Source organism: Nomascus leucogenys, chromosome 6, assembly GCF_006542625.1.
Source record: "Nomascus leucogenys isolate Asia chromosome 6, Asia_NLE_v1, whole genome shotgun sequence".
In the NCBI taxonomy this organism is placed as follows: Eukaryota; Metazoa; Chordata; class Mammalia; order Primates; family Hylobatidae; genus Nomascus; species Nomascus leucogenys.
The window spans coordinates 98,051,605-98,072,708 of record NC_044386.1 but is presented as its reverse complement, the minus strand read 5'-3'; the positions used below and the strand labels follow the sequence as shown (position 1 = coordinate 98,072,708).

General features: G+C 48.4%; 1 protein-coding gene across 2 annotated transcripts in view; it reads left to right on the top strand.

Moving 5' to 3' along the window:
* Nucleotides 1-2,594: 2,594 nt before the first annotated feature.
* Nucleotides 2,595-21,104, top strand: part of CHRNA3 (cholinergic receptor nicotinic alpha 3 subunit) — a 28,811-nt gene continuing 10,301 nt past the window's right edge. Inside the window, exons 1-4 of one of the 2 annotated variants that reach the window (XR_001115952.2) lie at nt 2,595-2,866; nt 4,620-4,759; nt 4,875-4,919; nt 6,402-6,511. Coding sequence is in view for 1 of the 2 variants with exons in the window: in XM_003275465.4 (XP_003275513.1) it covers nt 2,791-2,866; nt 4,620-4,759; nt 4,875-4,919; nt 6,402-6,511 (371 nt within the window). In the remaining variant the exon portion in view is untranslated. The remainder of the gene's footprint in view (nt 2,867-4,619; nt 4,760-4,874; nt 4,920-6,401; nt 6,512-21,104) is intronic. The other variant, XM_003275465.4, reaches the window with a different exon arrangement.

Genomic DNA, 21,104 nt, shown 5'->3' with positions numbered 1-21,104 from the left:
CAAGAGACTCGCTTGAACCTGGGAGGCAGAGGTTGCAGTGAGCCAAGATTGTGCCATTGCACTCCAGCCTGGGTGATAGAGCGAGACTCTGTCAAAAAAAAAAAAAAAAAAAAAAAAAAGAACAAAAGAAAGAGAAAGAAACTGTCAAACTTTTCTGGAGTGGCTATACCATTTTGCAATCCCACCAAAGTATGAGAGAGCCAGTTGTTGAGCAACTGGATTCCACCCTGGTTTTAATTTGCATGTCCCTGATGGCTAGTGATTTGAACATCTTCCATGTGCTTTTTTTTTTTTTTCTTCCGTATACCTCTTTGGTGAAGAGTCTGTTTAACTCTTTTGCTCATTTAAAAAATTGTTCGTTTTCTTACCATTGAGACTTTTTTTTAGAAAACAACTTTATTGAGGTATAATTTACATACCATAAAATCCACCCATTTTAATTGTACAATTCAATGAGTTTTTGTAAGCTTATCACCAGAATACAGTTTTAGAACATCTGCATCACCCCAATAAGACCCCTCATATGCATCTATACTTAAGTGTTGAGTTTTGAGAGTTCCTTATACATTCTGGATACAAGTCCTTTGTTGGATATATAACTTACAGTATTGTCCCAATGGGGGACATTTGCCAAGAGATGAGAATGCTATAATTGGAGGCCTGAGAGGTGGGTCCCAATTCTTACATTTTCCATTCCACAAACTGTCTCCTTTTGTTTGGTTTTCATATGGGTAAACAGTACATTCTGGAAACAATAAAGGCAGCTCACCATTTGCTGAACGCCAGGAGGAGAGTTTATGACAGAACTTCCTCCTGCAATAAAGGGATGTCAAAGAAGCCAACATCAAGGTGCCCCCGATCCCTGGTGGGTGGTCAGAGAGGGCAGGAGGCTCCAGGGCACCCTGCCTGGCCAATCAGTGCACATTCTTGGGGTTGCAGATGGTGGTGGGGAAGCGGAGAGAGAGGTTCTATAGGGGACTAGGGTGGGAACCTCGCTGCCCTCTCAGATTGCTCCATCAGAAGAGCAGATGAGGCCGGACACAGTGGCTCATGCCTGTAATCCCAGCACTTCGGGAGGCGCTGAGCCCAGCAGTTCCAGACCAGTCTGGGCAACCACAGGGAGACGCCTCTCTCCACAAAAATAAATTAACCAGACGTGGTGGTGCATGCCTGTGGTCCCAGCTACTCCAGAGGCTGAGGTGGGAGGATCACTTGAGCCCGGGACGTTGAGGCTACAATGAGCCGAGATGGAGCCACTGTACTGCAGCCTTGGTGACAGGGTGAGACCTTGTCTCAGAAAAAGAGCAACTGAAGCCTCATTTTAAATTCTGTCTTTAATTTTGTTGGGAGAAAAGCTGAGTGTTAGGAGAGAAGCTGAGGCAGGGCTTGGAACATGTCTGGGGTCCAGGGTAAAACCCCTCAGTTGGCCTTTGGAATGTGTGCAGACTTGCTGGCTCCTTGCTTCTAGCACTCCCATTATCTCAAGTAGCCATATGTTTCAAAGAAAATGCTACACCGTCACAGGTGTAGTTCATTCGCTTGATAACACTGCTTCCTTTCAAGCCCCACATCCTCACCACCTGTTTCGTTGATCACCAATAAACAGCGTGGGCTCCCAGAGCTGGGGGGCCTTCACAGCCTTCATACTTTGGCCCTCTGGTCCCGCTTTCTCTCTCGTCTTTTCTCATTCTTTTGACTTTGCCTGACTTTGTCACCCCCAAGGCCTGGTGTTGGGTCTGATCACCCCAACAAATTTTTCATTAAGGAACAATCCAAACGTATTCTAAAGAGAACAGTGTAACAAACCTCCAGGTACCATCACGCTGCCTCGACAATTATCAACTCATAGCCAACATTGTTTCAACTAACTTCCACCCACCCCTAAGCTATAAGGACTTAAAAAAAAATACCAGTACTATAAATTTTTTTTTTTTTTTTTTTTTTTTTTTTTTTTTTTTTTTTTTTTGAGATGGAGTCTCACTGTGTCACCCAGGCTGGAGTGCAGTGGCGCAATCTCGGCTCACTGCAGGCTCTGCCCCCCGGGTTCACGCCATTCTCCTGCCTCAGCCTCCCGAGTAGCTGGGACTACAGGCGCCCGCCACCACGCCGGGCTAATTTGTAGAGTATTTTTAGTAGAGACGAGGGTTCACCGTGTTAGCCAGGTTGGTCTCGATCTCCTGACCTCGCGATCCGCCCGCCTTGGCCTCCCAAAGTGCTGGCTGGGATTACAGGCGTGAGCCACCGCGCCTGGCTTAAATATTTAACAATTAATAGCATGAAATACACGAGGCGTCCTTCCAAGGGTGTGTTAGCGTCTCTCCTAGGGCGCCCGCCTAGCCCGGTGGTCCCAACCCCCTGCGAGAGCTGCACACGCCCTGGAAACCTGGGACAGAGACTGGGTCCCTCTCCTTGCTGGTGGAGACAGCACCTGCTCAGATCTGGTAGGACGCCGCCGGCCGGAGCACCCAGCCGGGCGAGAAGGAGCCCCCCGCCCACCGGCGCTGAGGACTGGGACCGGGAGCCCCTTCCCCTACCGCACGCACGCCCCGCCCCGCGCACGCCCGCCCGCCCGCGCCTGGCGCAGCTTCACTCCGGGTGGTTCCTGTCCTCCCGCCAATCCGAGGGCGCTGTAAACCCAGAGGCGGCGAAGCGAAGAGGAGCCCCGCGCGTCTTCGCCTGCACGGCTCCAGGTCTGGGGTCTGCGCTGGAGCCGCGCGGGGAGAGGCCGTCTCTGCGACCGCCGCGCCCGCTCCCGACCGTCCGGGTCCGCGGCCAGCCCGGCCACCAGCCATGGGCTCTGGCCCGCTCTCGCTGCTCCTGGCGCTGTCGCCGCCGCGGCTGCTGCTGCTGCTGTCTCTGCTGCCAGGTACGCGCACGGGCGTTAGGGCTCAGGAGGGACGGGCGCCCGAGAAGGGGCGCGGGGTCCGGAGGGGCTGCCGGTGAGAACACCGCGCGGGCGAGCGGAGAGGGCCTGCGCCGTCGCCGTTGACTCGGAACCCGCGCAGACTGGCTCCAGCCCGGCGGCGACTTGGGTGGGGTGGCTTTTTCCCTTTCGGCTCACCCCCCACCCCTAGCCACCACCAAACCTGGGAGTCACTGAGCGGGCGCTGGTACGCGCTGGGTAACGGGGAGGTCGAGACCGGGTCCTTCGTCTTGGGCGCGGGAGTTGGGGATTCGCGTCCCCGCGCTGCCCGTCGCCCTGCCCCGCGCTCTAGCTCCCGAACTGGCGCGCCCAAGCTTCACGCTCCACCGTCTGCATCCCGCCCACCTCCTCATTTGACGGAGATGGCTAAAGACTTGGCCAGGGCCACCTGGGGAAGAGGGGAGTTGCTTCGGGACTGGGGCTGGAGCTGGGGCGCCAGCCTCTCCGGTTCTAGCCTCCTCGCGCTCCTGGCTGCGTCGCTGAGGTACCCTCCACCGGGAGAGCGCCTCCTGTCTTCCGCTCTCCAGAGGAGCCTGCTGGTGCCTGGGAGGGCTGGTGGATAGCGAGGGTCGGGGACCGAGCAAGGCTGCAGGGAATTCCCTGTGGGCCCAGGCCGGCGGTCTGTCGTGCGGCTGTGAGCTCTGAGCGCTTTCTGCCTTCGGTGCCGAGGCCTCCACTACTCAGAACGCCATACGCTCTCAACCGACCTCCTGCCTGGGACCCTCCTTTCATTCTGGGGAAGGAGAGGGGGCAGCAGGAAAAATCCCATTTCAAGATCTGAGGAGGTTGGATTCAACTTCCTAGAGGATTCCCCTCCCGCCTCCCCAAGCTGCCCCCAGATCTGTACGTGGGAATCAGAAGACAGCTGACCCGGTATGCTTCACCTGTGCTGGGGTGTGGCTTAGGAACAAAGAGGGGTGCCCAAGCGTTGCAGAGAGATCAGAGTCTTTGATCAGGATGTGAAGACAGCATCATCAAGAGCTGGGGGTCACATGAGATCACGGGAGTCACATAGTTCCTTGGCTTCTAAGAGGGCTGGTGGCCACCCCTACAGGGTGGAATGCAAGAGAGGCCCAGACCTGGGCTGCGTTCTCCCAGAGGCTGGGAGGTAGAAGACCTGGGCCTGGGTGACCGTGGGTGGCCTTGCCCCTGGGAGTGGACTGGCCATCTTTCCATCGTGGAAGCAGTGAGTGGCTGTACCTAGGCAGACAGCATTTGCACCACACCCTCGCCCTGCAGTAACAACCCAGGAAAAGATTGAGAATAGTTCTTGACCTCTTACCGCAGCACCAAGCTGTGAATTTCCTTCACAACAACCTTTTGAGGTGAATACGTTTATAATCCTTATTTTGACTAGTAAAGACACAGGTTCAGAGATGTTAAGCCACTTGCCTAAGCTCACACAGCTCACAAGTGATTTGTCAGGATTTGCACCAGATCTGTCCAACTCCGGAGCCCAGGTTTGCAACTACCGTGCTTCTCTCTGAATGTGTGTGGCCTGGTAGAATCCTGCCCCTCTTGGGCCCCAGTTTCCCATTTTGTAACCCACTGGGTAAGACTAGCCTGAAAGTCCAAGGTTCCACAGAATCCCCCCACAGGTGGAGGGGACGCTGTAGATGGGCGATGTTTCTGGTGGGCTGGATAGGGGAGGTTAAGTAACGATTTCCTCAGGGACTGACAGGGCTGCTTCCCTCAGTGGCCAGGGCCTCAGAGGCTGAGCACCGTCTATTTGAGCGGCTGTTTGAAGATTACAATGAGATCATCCGGCCTGTGGCCAACGTGTCCGACCCAGTCATCATCCATTTCGAGGTGTCCATGTCTCAGCTGGTGAAGGTGGTGAGTGCTGGAAGCCACGAGCCGTGGCCATGGGGACCGGGGCTTCTGGAGGAGCCTTTCCCAGAATGAGTCTTGTTTTTGTAATTCTCCTGTCAACTTTAATCCCTCTTTCTAGGATGAAGTAAACCAGATCATGGAGACCAACCTGTGGCTCAAGCAAGTAAGTGACCAGACCCTAGGCACTGCTGCCCCCTGGTGGTGACTGCTTTATTTGCTGTAGGTGAACCAAGAAGGGCCTAAAGACCAGGTTTCGTTTACTTCTGTGAAACCCAGACTGGGGTCCACTGACTGGCAGATCTATAACTCTTCTAAGGCTTGAGGTCACGTGCACTGCCCTACAGTCCCCCTGGAAGGACTGTAGGGCCCAACCCCTCAAGTCCCAGATGGACAGGTTGCAGCTTGGAGAAAGACATTTTCCATGGTCACACAACAGAACAGTACGAACCTGAGATTGAAGCCCTGCCCCCAAACCCTGGGGTGATGCCTGAGACACCTCCTTCTCTCCTTCTTGCTAAAAACTCAATTTTTTTCCAGACGGGATCTCACTCTGTCACCCAGGCCAGAGTGCTGTGGCATGATCTCGGCTCACTGCAATCTCCACCAGCAGGGTTCAAGCAGTTCTCCTGCCTCAGCCTCCCAAGTAGCTGGGACCACAGGCGTGCACCACCACGTCCGGCTAATTTTTGTATTTTTTATAGAGACAGGGTTTCGCCATGTTGCCCAGGCTGGTCTCGAACACCTGAGCTCAAGCAATCCACACACCTCAGCCTCCCAAAGTGCTGGGGTTACAGGCATGAGCCACTGTGCACAGCCCAAAAACTCATTCTTAAGTCAGAATAAGATGCTGCTGTTGTTGGTAGCGTGGGAGTAGATTTTCCTGTTCAGATTGAGGCCAAGAAATTGGCTTCCACATATCCTCCCCAGGGAGGCTTTGTCCAGACTTGCCAGGAGGCATAATGGCCCATTGGCCTGCGGGTGACCCTTCTGCCAGCCTGGCCAGCTGAGCACTCAGCACACACAGCCTTCATCCCCAGGAGGTTGGAAAGCCAGATGGGCACAGTGCCCCAGCCAGTACTTGATGCACACGTTCCCTCTGTGGCCGCAGCCTCACCCCTCTGTCCTCTGGTGCTCAGGACTCAGACCTCCCAGCCTCTGGACCTAGATACTTCCTGGGCCCTGCAGGGGTCATGGATTCTTCCCCCAGAATCTTCCAGAGTCCAGTCTTGCTTAACCTTGCGGTGAAAGAGAGTCTATTGGAAAACACCCCGGGAGAGCCATTCGAGGGCTGCAAACAGGCACATGGACCTGGACATGGTGCAAGAAGTCCAGGAGTCTCCACCTGGCACTAGAAGTGACCAGAGAAAGCACGAGTAGGCCCTGTTTGGTTGATGAGGGGCTAGGCTTGCTCATGGTTATGGGGGCAGTGGCTTCCCTAGTGCCAGGAGGCGGCCCACAGAGCCAGCCGTGTGCTCTCTCCCCCACTGCACCCACAGGAGAAGTTGGACTGTGTGATCATGGCGTGGATGTGGCTCGGTCACGTGCAGCAGGGGTGGGGAGTCACCAAGATGGGTGGTGCCAAGAGAAGTAAAACCAGGCTAATTCTTTTACTGTCTCCTTCTCCCTCCCTGCTTCCTTCCCTGAGATCTGGAATGACTACAAGCTGAAGTGGAACCCCTCTGACTATGGTGGGGCCGAGTTCATGCGTGTCCCTGCGCAGAAGATCTGGAAGCCAGACATTGTGCTGTATAACAAGTAAGGTGCTGGGGGGGCCCACGCCCTCTCAGGGCTGTCAGCCTGGGCTCTGGGTCTTTGGCCCACTGTGCTTAAAACCTGGCCTTCCTTGGCCTTTTCCAAGAGGGCTTCATTCATTTGTTCAGTCCACAGGTACGTATTCAGCAACTACTACATACTAGGTACCAGAGATGTTTGAGAGCCACAGAGAGCAGCAGTGTGCTGAGTGGCTTCAGAGCAGGCATAGGTGGGTGGAGGACAGCATCGGGGAAAGTTTCGGGGAAGAACTGGCATTTGAAGTGAGTCCTCAAGATTGTGCAGGATCTCAGGACAGGGAGATGGAGCAGAGGAGGGCCCGGGGAGGCAGGAGAGTATGTCATGGGCAGCCAAGGTGACCTCATTGGCTGGACTGTGGGACATAAGGCTGGAAAGATCCATGGGCCAAGGACCAGCCCCAGTGTGTGGAGGGGGAAGGTTCAGATGCCGGGGGGACCTGGAATGTAGCGTCTGTTAGCAGCTCTGTGCAAACAGACAGGAATGGAGTAAACGGTCCCTCCTCACCTTTTCTTTGAAAGAGAAGGAGGGTGTTGGAGAAGATCATAGCTGGGTGGGCCTGAGCTGTGTAGTCCCAGGGTTCCCAGCCTGCTGACTGGCATGGTTACCAAGGGGGGAGACTGAGTCTCACTGTCACCCAGGCTGGAGTGCAGTGGTATGATCTTGGTTCACGGCAACCTCCACCTCCTGGGTTCAAGAAATCCTCCTGCCTCAGCCTCCCGAGTAGCTGGGATCACAGGCACGTGCCGCCACACCTGGCTAATTTTGTATTTTTTAGTAGAGATGGGGTTTTGCCATGTTGGCCAGGCTGGTTTTGAACTCCTGACCTCAAGCAATCTGTCTGCCTCGGCCTCCCAAAGTGCTGGGATTACAGGCATGAGCCACCACGCCCAGCCCCAATGAGATTTTTAGAAATACAGGTGTTTGGCCGGACATGGTGGCTGATGCCTGTAATCCCAGCACTTTGGGAGGCTGAGGCAGGAGGATCATTGGAGGCCAGGAGTTAGAGACCAGCCTGGCCAACATACCAAAGCCCCATCTCCTAAAAATGCAAAATAGCCAGGCATGGTGGCGTGTGCCTGTAATCCCAGCTACTCCAGAGGCTGAGGCAGGAGAATCGCTTGAACCTGGTAGGTAGAGGCTGCAGTGAGCTAAGATCACAGCACTGTACTCCAGCCTTGGTGACAGTGAGACTCCGTTAAGAAAAAAAAAAAATACAGGTGCCTGAATTCAAAATATTTTCGTCTTTGTTCCTCACTGTCTTTTCTAAAGTTAACATGTATTACGTTTTCCAAAAAATCTCTATACTTGTCCCCAGGTCCTGCCTCACAGAAACACTTGAGTCAGTGGGTCTGGGTAGGCCTAGGAATGGGTGTTTTCACAAAGCTGTCCTGGGGGCTATGTGACCAGCTTGCTTTGGGGATCCCTGATCTGGCCTGTCCCTAATATTTCACAGATGAGGACTGAGGCCCAGAGTGGATGTGTGGCACAGCCAGGTCTGGGGTGGTCTCAGCCATCCACTGTGGCTTTGGGGCCGCTGTGGGCAGTGGATGCAGGAGGCCGATGCTGTGATCAGGGGGCTGAGCTGGGCACCCCAGCCTGTCTCTGCCTGTGTCCCCAAACCTCTTCTCTACTCTCCCAGTGGCAAACCTGCCATCAGACAGTTACCCTGCTACACGGTGTACCCTCCAGGCCTTCTCCCACTGGGAAAAAGTCTGGGCCTTGGAGAAAGGATCGATAGCCCCCCAAGTATGTGAAGCAAGGTTCCCATGTACAAAGTAGGATGAGCTTTCTGGGCCCCGTGCTCCCAGCCCGTCTGGGTGGCTGCATCCAGGTCGTAGTTGAGAAGGGTGAGTCCAGGACTAAAAAGACTTCCCTGGCTCCTGCCATCCAGAGAAGCTGCTTTCGGGCCAGTCCTTCACAGTGGGCCACTTCTAGTCTCCTCTGGATCCAGAATGCGCATCTTCCCGCCAGTTTTGGGAGGCCTCTCCTCTTTCTCTCTTGCAAAGGTTCTTCCTCTGCCAGACAGGTCCTGCTCATCATGGCACCTCCAAAACCCCTCTCTTTTCTCTAAGTCCACACAAAACTGATACTTCCCACATTTAAACTCTTTCATTGGACTGACATAAATTTTAGTTGATACTTTGCAGTATGCTAGTTAGTTCTCTAGGTATTGAAGAATATAATTTTTGTACCTGCATTTTAGAGTTAAAATGTTTGAATATTTAAATATTTTACATTTAACATTGGAACATTTTGAGCAAAACACTTGATGTAGAATTAGTCTATTCTGATTTTAATGCTAAGAATACTTCTAGGTTTTTATGCCATATTAATACAAAATAATGTTTTCTTATTAGTAGTATTGATTTTACAGTTAGTGTCAGGACTAGAGAAGCTATGTTTTATACTGAATCCCACTTTCTGGTCTCTGGCAAAAACAAAAGTGGGTCTTTACTCACTCCAAAGACAGTCCATGTTTTATTTACTATTTTCCCAAGGAAACACAGCACTGATAAATGTTTCTTGTATGTAATTTGTATTTGTAAACTGGTCATCGAAGAACTGGGACACAATATAAACTTAACGGGCTTGCAGATTTTTTTCTTCTTTCACTGAATTGTCATAGGAATCACATGGTTCAAATGCTCTTAAGGGAACTGGGCAGGGTGGAGAGAATTTTTGCTAAGCTAGAATTAAGAAAATGAGCAAAAAGTTTAATCTTTATGTTTTGGGTTTTATAGCCATTTTCTTGCTGGCAATCTTGAGTGAACAGCCGGAGTACTGTAGGATTTATGATTTTAGCAATAATGAGAGGCGTAGCAAAATGTTTCAAATTGGCTGTGGAGGAGCAAATATCATAAGGAATTTCTTTGAAATCTGAAGCTGAAAATAACATTTAGAGAAGATCATCCAACTCATTTTCTCTCTCTTCTAGTTAGAACTTCAGTTGCTCAGGATTGACCCTCTGTTAAGGATGTCTCTTCTTTTTTTTTTTTTTTCCCCTGAGGTGGAGTCTCACTCTGTCGCCCAGGCTGGAGTGCAGTGGCATGATCTGGACTCACTGCAAGCTCTGCCTCCCTGGTTCACGCCATTCTCCTGCCTCAGCCTCCCAAGTAGCTGGGACTACAGGTGCCCGCCACCACACCCGGCTAATTTTTTTGGTTTTTTTTTTGTTTGTTTGTTTGTTTTGTTTTTTTTTTGCCACTGCTTTACAGTTTATTTTTTTAATTTTATTATTATTATACTTTAAGTTTCAGGGTACATGTGCACGATGTGCAGGTTTGTTACATATGTATACATGTGCCATGTTGGTGTGCTGCACCCATTAACTCGTCATTTAGCATTAGGTATATCTCCTAATGCTATCCCTCCCCCCACCCCACAACAGTCCCCGGAGTGTGATGTTCCCCTTCCTGTGTCCATGTGTTCTCATTGTTCAATTCTCACCTATGAGTGAGAACATGCGGTGTTTGGTTTTTTGTCCTTGCGATAGTTTGCTGAGAATGATGGTTTCCAGCTTCATCCATGTCCCTACAAAGGACATGAACTCATCATTTTTTATGGCTGCATAGTATTCCATGGTGTATATGTGCCACCTTTTCTTAATCCAGTCTATCGTTGTTGGACATTTGGGTTGGTTCCAAGTCTTTGCTATTGTGAATAGTGCCGCAGTAAACATATGTCTGCATGTGTATTTATCGCAGCATGATTTATAATCCTTTGGGTATATACCCAGTAATGGGATGGCTGGGTCAAATGGTATTTCTAGTTCTAGATCCCTGAGGAATCACCACACTGACTTCCACAATGGCTGAACTAGTTTACAGTCCCACCAACAGTGTAAAAGTGTTCCTATTTCTCCACATCCTCTCCAGCATCTGTTGTTTCCTGACTTTTTAATGATCGCCATTCTAACTGGTGTGAGATGGTATCTCATTGTGGTTTTGATTTGCGTTTCTCTGATGGCCAGTGATGATGAGCATTTTTTCATGTGTTTTTTGGCTGCATAAATGTCTTCTTTTGAGAAGTGTCTGTTCATATCCTTTGCCCACTTTTTGATGGGGTTGTTTTTTTCTTGTAAATTTGTTTGAGTTCATTGTAGATTCTGGATATTAGCCCTTTGTCAGATGAGTGGGTTGCAAAAATTTTCTCCCATTCTGTAGGTTGCCTGTTCACTCCGATGGTGGTTTCTTTTGCTGTGCAGAAGTTCTTTAGTTTAATTAGATCCCATTTGTCAATTTTGGCTTTTGTTGCCATTGCTTTTGGTGTTTTAGACATGAAGTCCTTGCCCATGCCTATGTCCTGAATGGTATTGCCTAGGTTTTTTTCTAGGGTTTTTATGGCTTTAGGTCTAACATGTAAATCTTTAATCCATCTTGAATTAATTTTTGTATAAGGTGTAAGGAAGGGGTCCAGTTTCAGCTTTCTACATATGGCTAGCCAGTTTTCCCAGCACCATTTATTAAATAGGGAATCCTTTCCCCACTGCTTGTTTTTGTCAGGTTTGTCAAAGATCAGATGGTTGTAGATATGTGGCATTATTTCTAAGGGCTTTATTCTGTTCCATTGATCTGTGTCTCTGTTTTGGTATCAGTACCATGCTGTTCTGGTTACTGTAGCCTTGTAGTATAGTTTGAAGTCAGGTAGCATGATGCCTCCGGCTTTGTTCTTTTGGCTTAGGATTGACTTGGCGACGCAGCCTCTTTTTTGGTTCCATGTGAACTTTAAAGTAGTTTTTTCCAATTCTGTGAAGAAAGTCATTGGTAGCTTGATGGGGATGGCATTGAATCTATAAATTACCTTGGGCAATATGGCCATTTTCACGATATTGATTCTTCCTACCCATGAGCATGGAATGTTCTTCCATTTGTTTGTATCCTCTTTTATTTCATTGAGCAGTGGTTTGTAGTTCTTGAAGAGGTCCTTCACATCGCTTGTAAGTTGGATTCCTAGGTATTTTATTCTCTTTGAAGCAATTGTGAATGGGAGTTCACTCATGCTTTGGCTCTCTGTTTGTCTGTTATTGGTGTGTAAGAATGCTTGTGATTTTTGTACATTGATTTTGTATCCTGAGACTTTGCTGAAGTTGCTTATCAGCTTGAGATTTTGGGCTGAGACAATGGGGTTTTCTAAATATACAATCATGTCATCTGCAAACAGGGACAATTTGACTTCCTCTTTTCCTAATCGAATACCGTTTATTTCCTTCTCCTGCCTAATTGCCCTGGCCAGAACTTCCACCACTATGTTGAATAGGAGTGGTGAGAGAGGGCATCCCTGTCTTGTGCCAGTTTTCAAAGGGAATGCTTCCAGTTTTTGCCCATTCAGTATGATATTGGCTGTGGGTTTGTCATAGATAGCTCTTATTATTTTGAGATACGTCCCATCAATACCTAATTTATTGAGAGTTTTTAGCATGAAGGGTTGTTGAATTTTGTCAAAGGCCTTTTCTGCATCTATTGAGATAATCATGTGGTTTTTGTCTTTGGTTCTGTTTATATGCTGGATTACATTTATTGATTTGCGTATGTTGAACCAGCCTTGCATCCCAGGGATGAAGCCCACTTGATCATGGTGGATAAGCTTTTTGATGTGCTGCTGGATTCAGTTTGCCAGTATTTTATTGAGGATTTTTGCATCAATGTTCATCAAGGATATTGGTCTGAAATTCTCTTTTTTGGTTGTGTCTCTGCCAGGCTTTGGTATCAGGATGATGCTGGCCTCATAAAATGAGTTAGGGAGGATTCTCTCTTTTTCTATTGATTGGAATAGTTCAGAAGGAATGGTACCAGCTCCTCCTTGTACCTCTGGTAGAATTCGGCTGTGAATCCATCCGGTCCTGGACTTTTTTTGGTTGGTAAGCTATTGATTATTGCCACAATTTCAGAGCCTGTTATTGGTCTATTCAGAGATTCAACTTCTTCCTGGTTTAGTCTTGGGAGGGTGTATGTGTCCAGGAATTTATCCATTTCTTCTAGATTTTCTAGTTTATTTGCGTAGAGATGTTTGTAGTATTCTCTGATGGTAGTTTGTATTTCTGTGGGATCGGTGGTGATATCCCCTTTATCATTTTTTATTGCATCTGTTTGATTCTTGTCTCTTTTCTTCTTTATTACTCTTGCCAGCGGTCTATCGATTTTGTTGATCTTTTCAAAAAACCAGCTCCTGGATTCATTAATTTTTTGAAGGGTTTTTTGTGTCTCTATTTCCTTCAGTTCTGCTCTGATTTTAGTTATTTCTTGCCTTCTGCTAGCTTTTGAATGTATTTGCTCTTGCTTTTCTAGTTCTTTTAATCGTGATGTTAGGGAGTCAATTTTGGATCTTTCCTGCTTTCTTTTGTGGGCATTTAGTGCTATAAATTTCCCTCTACACACTGCTTTGAATGTGTCCCAGAGATTCTGGTATGTTGTGTCTTTGTTCTTGTTGGTTTCAAAGAACATCTTTATTTTTGCCTTCATTTCGTTATGTACCCAGTAGTCATTCAGGAGCAGATTGTTCAGTTTCCATGTAGTTGAGCGGTTTTGAGTGAGTTTCTTAATCCTGAGTTCTAGTTTGATTGCACTGTGGTCTGAGAGACAGTTTGTTATCATTTCTGTTCTTTTACATTTGCTGAGGAGTGCTTTACTTCCAACTATGTGGTCAATTTTGGAATAGGTGTGGTGTGGTGCTGAAAAAAAAAATGTATGTTCTGTTGACTTGGGGTGGAGAGTTCTGTAGATGTCTATTAGGTCCGCTTGGTGCAGAGCTGAGTTCAATTCCTGGGTATCCTTGTTAACTTTGTCTGGTTGATCTGTCTAATGTTGACAGTGGGATGTTGAAGTCTCCCATTATTATTGTGTGGGAGTCTAAGTCTCTTTGTAGGTCTCTAAGGACTTGCTTTATGAATCTGGGTGCTCCTGTATTGGGTGCATATATATTTTGGATAGTTAGCTCTTCTTGTTGAATTGATCCCTTTACCATTATGTAATGGCCTTCTTTGTCTCTTTTGATCTTTGTTGGTTTAAAGTGTTTTATCAGAGACTAGGATTGCAACCCCTGCCTTTTTTTGTTTTCCATTTGCTTGGTAGATCTTCCTCCATCCCTTTATTTTGAGCCTATGTGTGTCTCTGCACGTGAGATGGGTTCCCTGAATACAGCACACTGATGGGTCTTAACTCTTTATCCAATTTGCTAGTCTGTGTCTTTTAATTGGAGCATTTAGCCTATTTACATTTAAGGTTAATATTGTTATGTGTGAATCTGATCCTGTCATTATGATGTTAGTTGGTTATTTTGCTCATTAGTTGATGCAGTTTCTTCCTAGCCTTGATGGTCTTTACATTTTGGCATGTTTTTGCAGTGGCTGGTACCAGTTGTTCCTTTCCATGTTTAGTGCTTCCTTCAGGAGCTCTTTTAGGGCAGGCCTGGTGGTGACAAAATCTCTCAGCATTTGCATGTCTGTAAAGTATTTTATTTCTCCTTCACTTATGAAGCTTAGTTTGGCTGGATGTGAAATTCTGGGTTGAAAATTCTTTTCTTGAAAAATGTTGAATATTAGCCCCCACTCTTCTGGCTTGTAGAGTTTCTGCTGAGAGATCTGCTGTTAGTCTGATGGGCTTCCCTTTGTGGGTAACCCGACCTTTCTCTCTGGCTGCCCTTAACATTTTTTCCTTCATTTCAACTTTGGTGAATCTGACGATTATGTGTCTTGGAGTTGCTCTTCTCGAGGAGTATCTTTGTGGCGTTCTCTGTATTTCCTGAATCTGAATGTTGGCCTGCCTTGCTAGATTGGGGAAGTTCTCCTGGATAATATCCTGCAGAGTGTTTTCCAACTTGGTTCCATTCTCCCCATCACTTTCAGGTACACCAATCAAACGTAGATTTGGTCTTTTCACATAGTCCCATATTTCTTGGAGGCTTTGTTCGTTCCTTTTTATTCTTTTTTCTCTAAACTTCCCTTCTCGCTTCATTTCGTCTTCCATCACTGATACCCTTTCTTCCAGTTGATCGCATCAGCTCCTGAGGCTTCTGCATTCTTCACGTAGTTCTCGAGCCTTGGCTTTCAGCTCCATCAGCTCCTTTAAGGACTTCTCTGCGTTTGTTATTCTAGTTATCCATTCATCTAATTTTTTTTTCACAGTTTTTAACTTCTTTGCCATTGGTTTGAATTTCCTCTTGTAGCTCGGAGTAGTTTGATCGTCTGGAGCCGCCTTCTCTCAACTCGTCAAAGTCATTCTCCGTCCAGCTTTGTTCCGTTGCTGGTGAGGAGCTACGTTCCTTTGGAGGAGGAGAGGCACTCTGCTTTTTAGAGTTTCCAGTTTTTCTGCTCTGTTTTTCCCCATCTTTGTGGTTTTATCTACTTTTGGTCTTTGATGATGGTGACGTACAGATGGGTTTTTGGTGTGGATGTCCTTTCTGTTTGTTAGTTTTCCTTCTAATAGACAGGACCCTCAGCTGCAGGTCTGTTGGAGTTTGCTAGAGGTCCACTCCAGACGCTGTTTGCCTGTGTATCAGCAGTGGTGGCTGCAGAACAGCGGTGGCTGTAGAACAGCGGATCTTGGTGAACTGCAAATGCTGCTGCCTGATCGTTCCTCTGGAAGTTTTGCCTCAGAGGAGTACCCGGCCCTGTGAGGTGTCAGTCTGCCCCTACTCGGGGGTGCCTCCCAGTTAGGCTGCTCGGGGGTCAGGGACCCACTTGAGGAGGCAGTCTGCCTGTTCTCAGATCTCCAGCTGCGTGCTGGGAGAACCACTACTCTCTTCAAAGCTGTCAGACAGGGACATGTAAGTCTGCGGAGGTTACTGCTGTCTTTTTGTTTGTCTGTGCCCTGCCCCCAGAGGTGGAGCCTAGAGAGGCAAGCAGGCCTCCTTGAGCTGTGGTGGGCTCCACCCAGTTCGAGCTTCCCAGCTGCTTTGTTTACCTAATCAAGCCTGGCAGATGGCAGGCGCCCCTCCCCCAGCCTCACTGCCACCTTGCAGTTTGATCTCAGACTGCTGTGCTAGCAATCAGTGAGACTCCGTGGGGGTAGGACCCTCTGAGCCAGGTACAGGATATAATCTCCTGGTGTGCTGTTTTTTAAGCCCGTTGGAAAAGCGCAGTATTAGGGTGGGGGTGACCCGATTTTCCAGGTGCCGTCTGTCACCCCTTTCTTTGACTAGGAAAGGGAACTCCCTGATCCCTTGCGCTTCCCAAGTGAGGCAATGCCTCGCCCTGCTTTGGTTTGTGCACAGTGCGCCGCACCCACTGTCCTGTACCCACTGTCCGGCACTCCCTAGTAAGATGAACCTGGTACCTCAGATGGAAATGCAGAAATCACCCATCTTCTGCGTCACTCACGCTGGGAGCTGTAGACCGGAGCTGTTCCTATTCAGCCATCTTGGCTCCACTTGAATTTTTTTTGTATTTTTTTAGTAGCGACGGGGTTTCACCGTGTTAGCCAGGATGGTCTCGATCTCCTGACTTCGTGATCCGCCCACCTCAGCCTCCCAAAGTGCTGGGATTACAGGCGTGAGCCACCACGCCCAGCCTTTCTCCTATGATATTTTGTTTTCTAAAGTTCATTCACTGATAGAATCCTCAAAGTGTTCATGGACACTGTATGTTCTGTATTCTGTCAAGTTCATAATTCATTGTAACCTTTTTAGAGAATACTTTTAGGTAACTTGGCTGGGTGTAAAATTCTTGGCTCCTCTTTACCTTCCATGAAAATCTTTTTTTTTTTTTTTTTTTTTTGGAGACAGAGTCTCGCTGTGTCAGCCAGGCTGGAGTGCCTTGGCTTACTGCAATCTCTGCCTCCTGGGTTCCAGCTATTCTCCTGCCTCATCCTCCTGAGTAGCTGGGATTACAGGTGTGTGCCACCATACCCAGCTAATTTTTTGTATTGTTAGTAGAGATGGGGTTTCACAATGTTGGCCAGGCTGGTCTCAAACTCCTGACTTCAAATGATCTGCCCGCCTCAGCCTTCCAAAGTGCTGGGATTACAGGTGTGAGCCATCACACCCAGACTGCTTGTTCTTACGTTTCTTCTGGTTTTCTTTCTTTTTTGTGTGTTTTTTGTTTTGTTTTGTTTTGTTTTTGAGACGGACTCTCGCAGTGGCGTGATCTCAGCTCACTACAAGCTCCACCTCCCAGGTTCACACCATTCCCCTGCCTCAGCTTCCCAAGTAGCTGGGACTACAGGCACCCACCACCACATCCAGCTAATTTTTTTGTATTTTTTTTAGTAGAGACGGGGTTTCACTGTGTTAGCCGGGATGGTCTCGATCTCCTGACCTTGTCATCCACCCACCTTGGCCTCCCAAAGTGCTGGGATTACAGGCCTGAGCCACCACACCTGGCCTTTTCTGGTTTTATTTCTAAAATGATTTTTTTCTTTTTCCTAATTCTTTCCTAAATTCTGCTAGTTCTTTATACATTCTTTCATTTAACCAAATTATCCCTTTTCTGATTTCTGTTGTTCTTTCACAGTTTCTAAAAATTTCTTAGTTTCTTTTTACTTAATTTGTAATATCAGATTATCGTCAGCTTCATCTGCTTGGTGGCTCTATTTTTGTCATTGCCGTTCCCTGTGTGTGTGTTAATTCAGTTACTTGTGTTTGTATTTTTCTTTTTTTTTTTTTTTTGAGACATAGTTTTTTTTGCTCGTTACCTAGGCTGGAGTGCAATGGCATGATCTTGGCTCACTGCAACCTCTGCCTCTCGGATTCAAGCGATTCTTCTGCCTCAGCCTCCCAAGTAGCTGGGACTACAGGTGCCTGCCACCACGCCTAGCTAAATTTTTTTTTTGTATTTTTGGTAGAGACGGGGTTTCACCATGTTGGCCAGGCTGGTCTCGAACTCCTGACTTCAGGTGATCCACCTGCCTCAGCCTCCCAAAGTGCTGGGATTACAGGCATGAGCTGCTGTACCCAGTTGTGTTTTTCTTACAATATGTTTTCATAAAGCTTCATTGCTCTTGTTTAAATAGATGGCCTTGCTGTACTTTTAGGGCAAGTTCTTGGAGGGAATAGGAGAAGATGGATAGTTACCTTGAGGTGACACTTTTCTCAATGCATGGCCACCTCCCCAGTCTCCACAGTCATGACATTACCGCACAGTCATGGCACCTCCACGAGCTGCTTCCTCTGGATGCTGACTTCAGTTTCTGAACCTTCTTTCTCTTCTCATCCCCACTTCTTACCCCATTGAGTTTGGATCCTACCATAAGCAGCTTTTTCTGAGTGGGTCTCTGTCCTTCTGAAAGGGAGGTTTTGGGAGGCATTTCTGACATCCTCAAGAGCCCACGCCAGCCCTGACTGACCTCTGCAGACCCTGAGTGGATTCCCGGGGGGTTTTTTTGGTTCTTGCCCACAAATTGGAACCTGTGGAGCCCTCTCTGTTCCGTTGTTCCCCTTGCTGAGGATTCAGTGCAGAGTGGGGTCCTCGTCTTTTGAGGGACCGCCACTTCTTGGAGATTCCTGTGTCTGGCACTCTTAGGATCTCAGGACATGAGAACCCTTCTTTCTTTTCCCCCGGCTGTCTCTACCCCGCAGCTAATCGCATGTGGGTCCCACAGGTCCTGCTTGTGGTGGTGGTCTGACCGCATACTCTCATATCCTGAGGTGCTGTGTAACCTAACTTTGTTGACGATGTGATCAGAAGAGTTATTTTGCTGTCATCCTAGTTGCCCTATTTATTTTTCTGAAGAAATTTAGAGAGATTTTAAAAACCCATGCCAGCATGATCTTTCTCATGGCCCTCCCCACCCCACCCCACTTCTGTTCTTAAATGCCCCTCCCCACCCCACCCCACTTCTGTTCTTAAATGCCCCTCCCCACCCCACCCCACTTCTGTTCTTAAATGCCCCTCCCCACCCTACCCCACTTCTGTTCTTAAATGCCCCTCCCCACCCCACCCCACTTCTGTTCTTAAATGCCCCCTATATGATAGTGCTACCTCGGCTGATCATTTGCACCCATACTACCTTTTCTTTTTTTAATTGCCTCACATCGTTTGGCAGTACGTTGCTCAGACCCTTCCCACCAATGCTGTCCCTTGCTGCCAGCCATCTCTGGGTGTGATACTGACTGAGACAGAATCTCACTCTGTCACCCAGGCTGGAGTGCAGTGGTGCCATCTCAGCTCACTGCAGCTTCCACCTCCTGGGTTCAAGCAATTCTCCTGCCTCAGCCTCCCGAGTAGCTGGTATTACAGGTGTGCACCACCACACCCGGCTAATTTTTGTATATTTAGTAGAGACGGGATTTTGTCATGTTGACCAGGCTGGTCTCAAACTCCTGACCTCAGGTGATCCACCCGCCTCAGCCTCCCAAAGTATTAGTATTACAGGTGTGAGCCACTGCACCTGGCTTTCATTTATTTTTTGGTCATTTGTTAGGTCAACAAATATTTACTGAGTGCCCTTTATGAGGCTGGTGCTGTGCCAGACCCCAGTCTCCAGCTGGGTCTGCATGTTCTGTCTTCTGATAGCAGAGATACGACTGTTGACACTGCCCCAGGCAGCATACAGGCCTTCTGATCTGGGTGGACACACCCCAGGGGTGCTGTGGGCAGCAGCCACAGTGACCACGATCCCCAGAAATGAGCCATCAGCCAAGCTCAGCTAACCTCTAGTATATGTTCTATGGGCACGTGCACACATTTCTGTGTCTCCTCACTTGGGGACCCAAGTTCTGAATGGCCAAGGTTCTGCCATAAACTCTGTGGAGTCTCGAGCAAGTCATTCCTGTCCTTTGACCGTCAGTTTTCTCTTCGGCAAAATGAAGGCATTGGACTAGAGCAGGGGCTAGCAAATGTTTTATCTAAAGGGCCAAAGAATATTTTAGGCATTGTGGGTCGAACAGTGACAGTCACAGCTATTCACCTCTGCTCTTGGAGCTCAAAAGTGGCTATAGATAATAGACAACAAAAGGCAGTGGCACTATTCCCCCCAGATTTTATTTACAGAAAGAGGACCGCAGCTTGCCAACCCCTGGGCCCTGAAGCTCCCTTGCCGCTCTGACATTTTGTTGATCCAGGATGCTGTAAGGAATTGGTTCAGGAGGCCTCTGCCTTCCCGAGGGTCTTTTCAACCTTCTGCTTAGCCCAGCCCTCTCCAGGGCCCCTCAGTGCTGAGCATGGGCTGAGTCCACTTGGGGACTGCGTAGATATTCACCTCCACCCCACCCTCCTACCTACCTTTTTCCTGGAGCCAGGAGCAGGAATACTCATAGGGAATTAAGGGCATGGTGGGAGTGAAATTGGGGCTAAGGATGTATAAACTCAGCAGGGCACCATTGGGGGCAAACCAGCCAACCAGAGGAAAGATAGGTAGTGGCTTTGGCATTGAGCCTTCATAGGTAATGATCATCCTGCTCAACTGAGGCCCAGGAGAGACTAGCAAGGAAGAAGGACACGCACCAGAACATTCCCCTTCTGTTTTCACAGGTTCCCATCCAATTACAGCAGCACAAGGATATCCCTAAATGTTTAGGCTTTGTCATTGTTTACAAGGCAAAGGAGTATGGCGGTTGCTCCCTTTGAAGGATGTAAATGCCTTCACAAGGCTAAGAAACTTAACAGGGCTGATCTGAGGAATGTTTAAGAACCTTCCTGGGCAGGGCCATTGTTGTGGAAGAAACCGGCCTTGCCCTCCGATGGCCTCATCTGGCCATTGCGGATGGAATGCCCAATGCAAGACTCAACAGGGATCGTCAGCTGATTTTCTGTCGAACAAACCAACAAGACTATTCCTAGAAAAAATGTACATTTCTAAGGCCAGGCAGTGGCTCAAGCCTGTAATCTCAGCACTTTGGGAGGCTGAGGTGGGCGGATCACTTGAGGTCAGGAGTTCGAGACCAGCCCAGCCAACATGGCAAAACTCCATCCCCCAGCCCGGCCAACATGGCAAAACTCCATCCCTACTAAAAATACAACAAGTAGCCGAGTGTTGTGGCACATGCCTATAATTCCAGCTACTCAGGAGGCTGAGGCAGGAGACTTGCTTGAACCCAGGGAGACAAAGATTATAGTGAGCTACTGCATTCTAGCCTGGGCAACAGAGTGAGACTGTGTCTCCAAAAAGAAAAAAGAAAAATGTGGATTTGTGTGAAAATAAAGTCAGGATGCACATAGTGAAAAGGAAGGGAGAAGAAACATGGGGAGAAAATGGGGATAGATAAGGACACAGTGAAGAAACCTGTTATGCTGAATTCGAAAGACAAAGAAGCAAAAACATGATTATTGTAAAACAGTACTGGGAAGAATGGGGGTGGGGAGGGTACAGGGAATGGTTGAATCAGGATCCAGAGATAGGGTTTGGAAATAAATCCATCTGACAAGGTTCTGTTTAATGGGGGTGGAGTCCCCTGGGTGGTCTGTGCAGCCCCTTCCAGCTCCACAGTCTGGTTTCACACACACGTTAGGTGCCCGGTGCAGACTGAATGAGGAGAGGGCCAAGCCTCAGGGACCCTGGGTGGCAAATAATCCCAAAGGCTGCTTCAGCACCTGGCTCCAGGAGGATGACCTTCCTCCCATTTCTTTAATTAAAGGGAGAACAATCCTCTTCAGGCATTTGGGAGTCTGTGCCAGTTTGGGACCTGT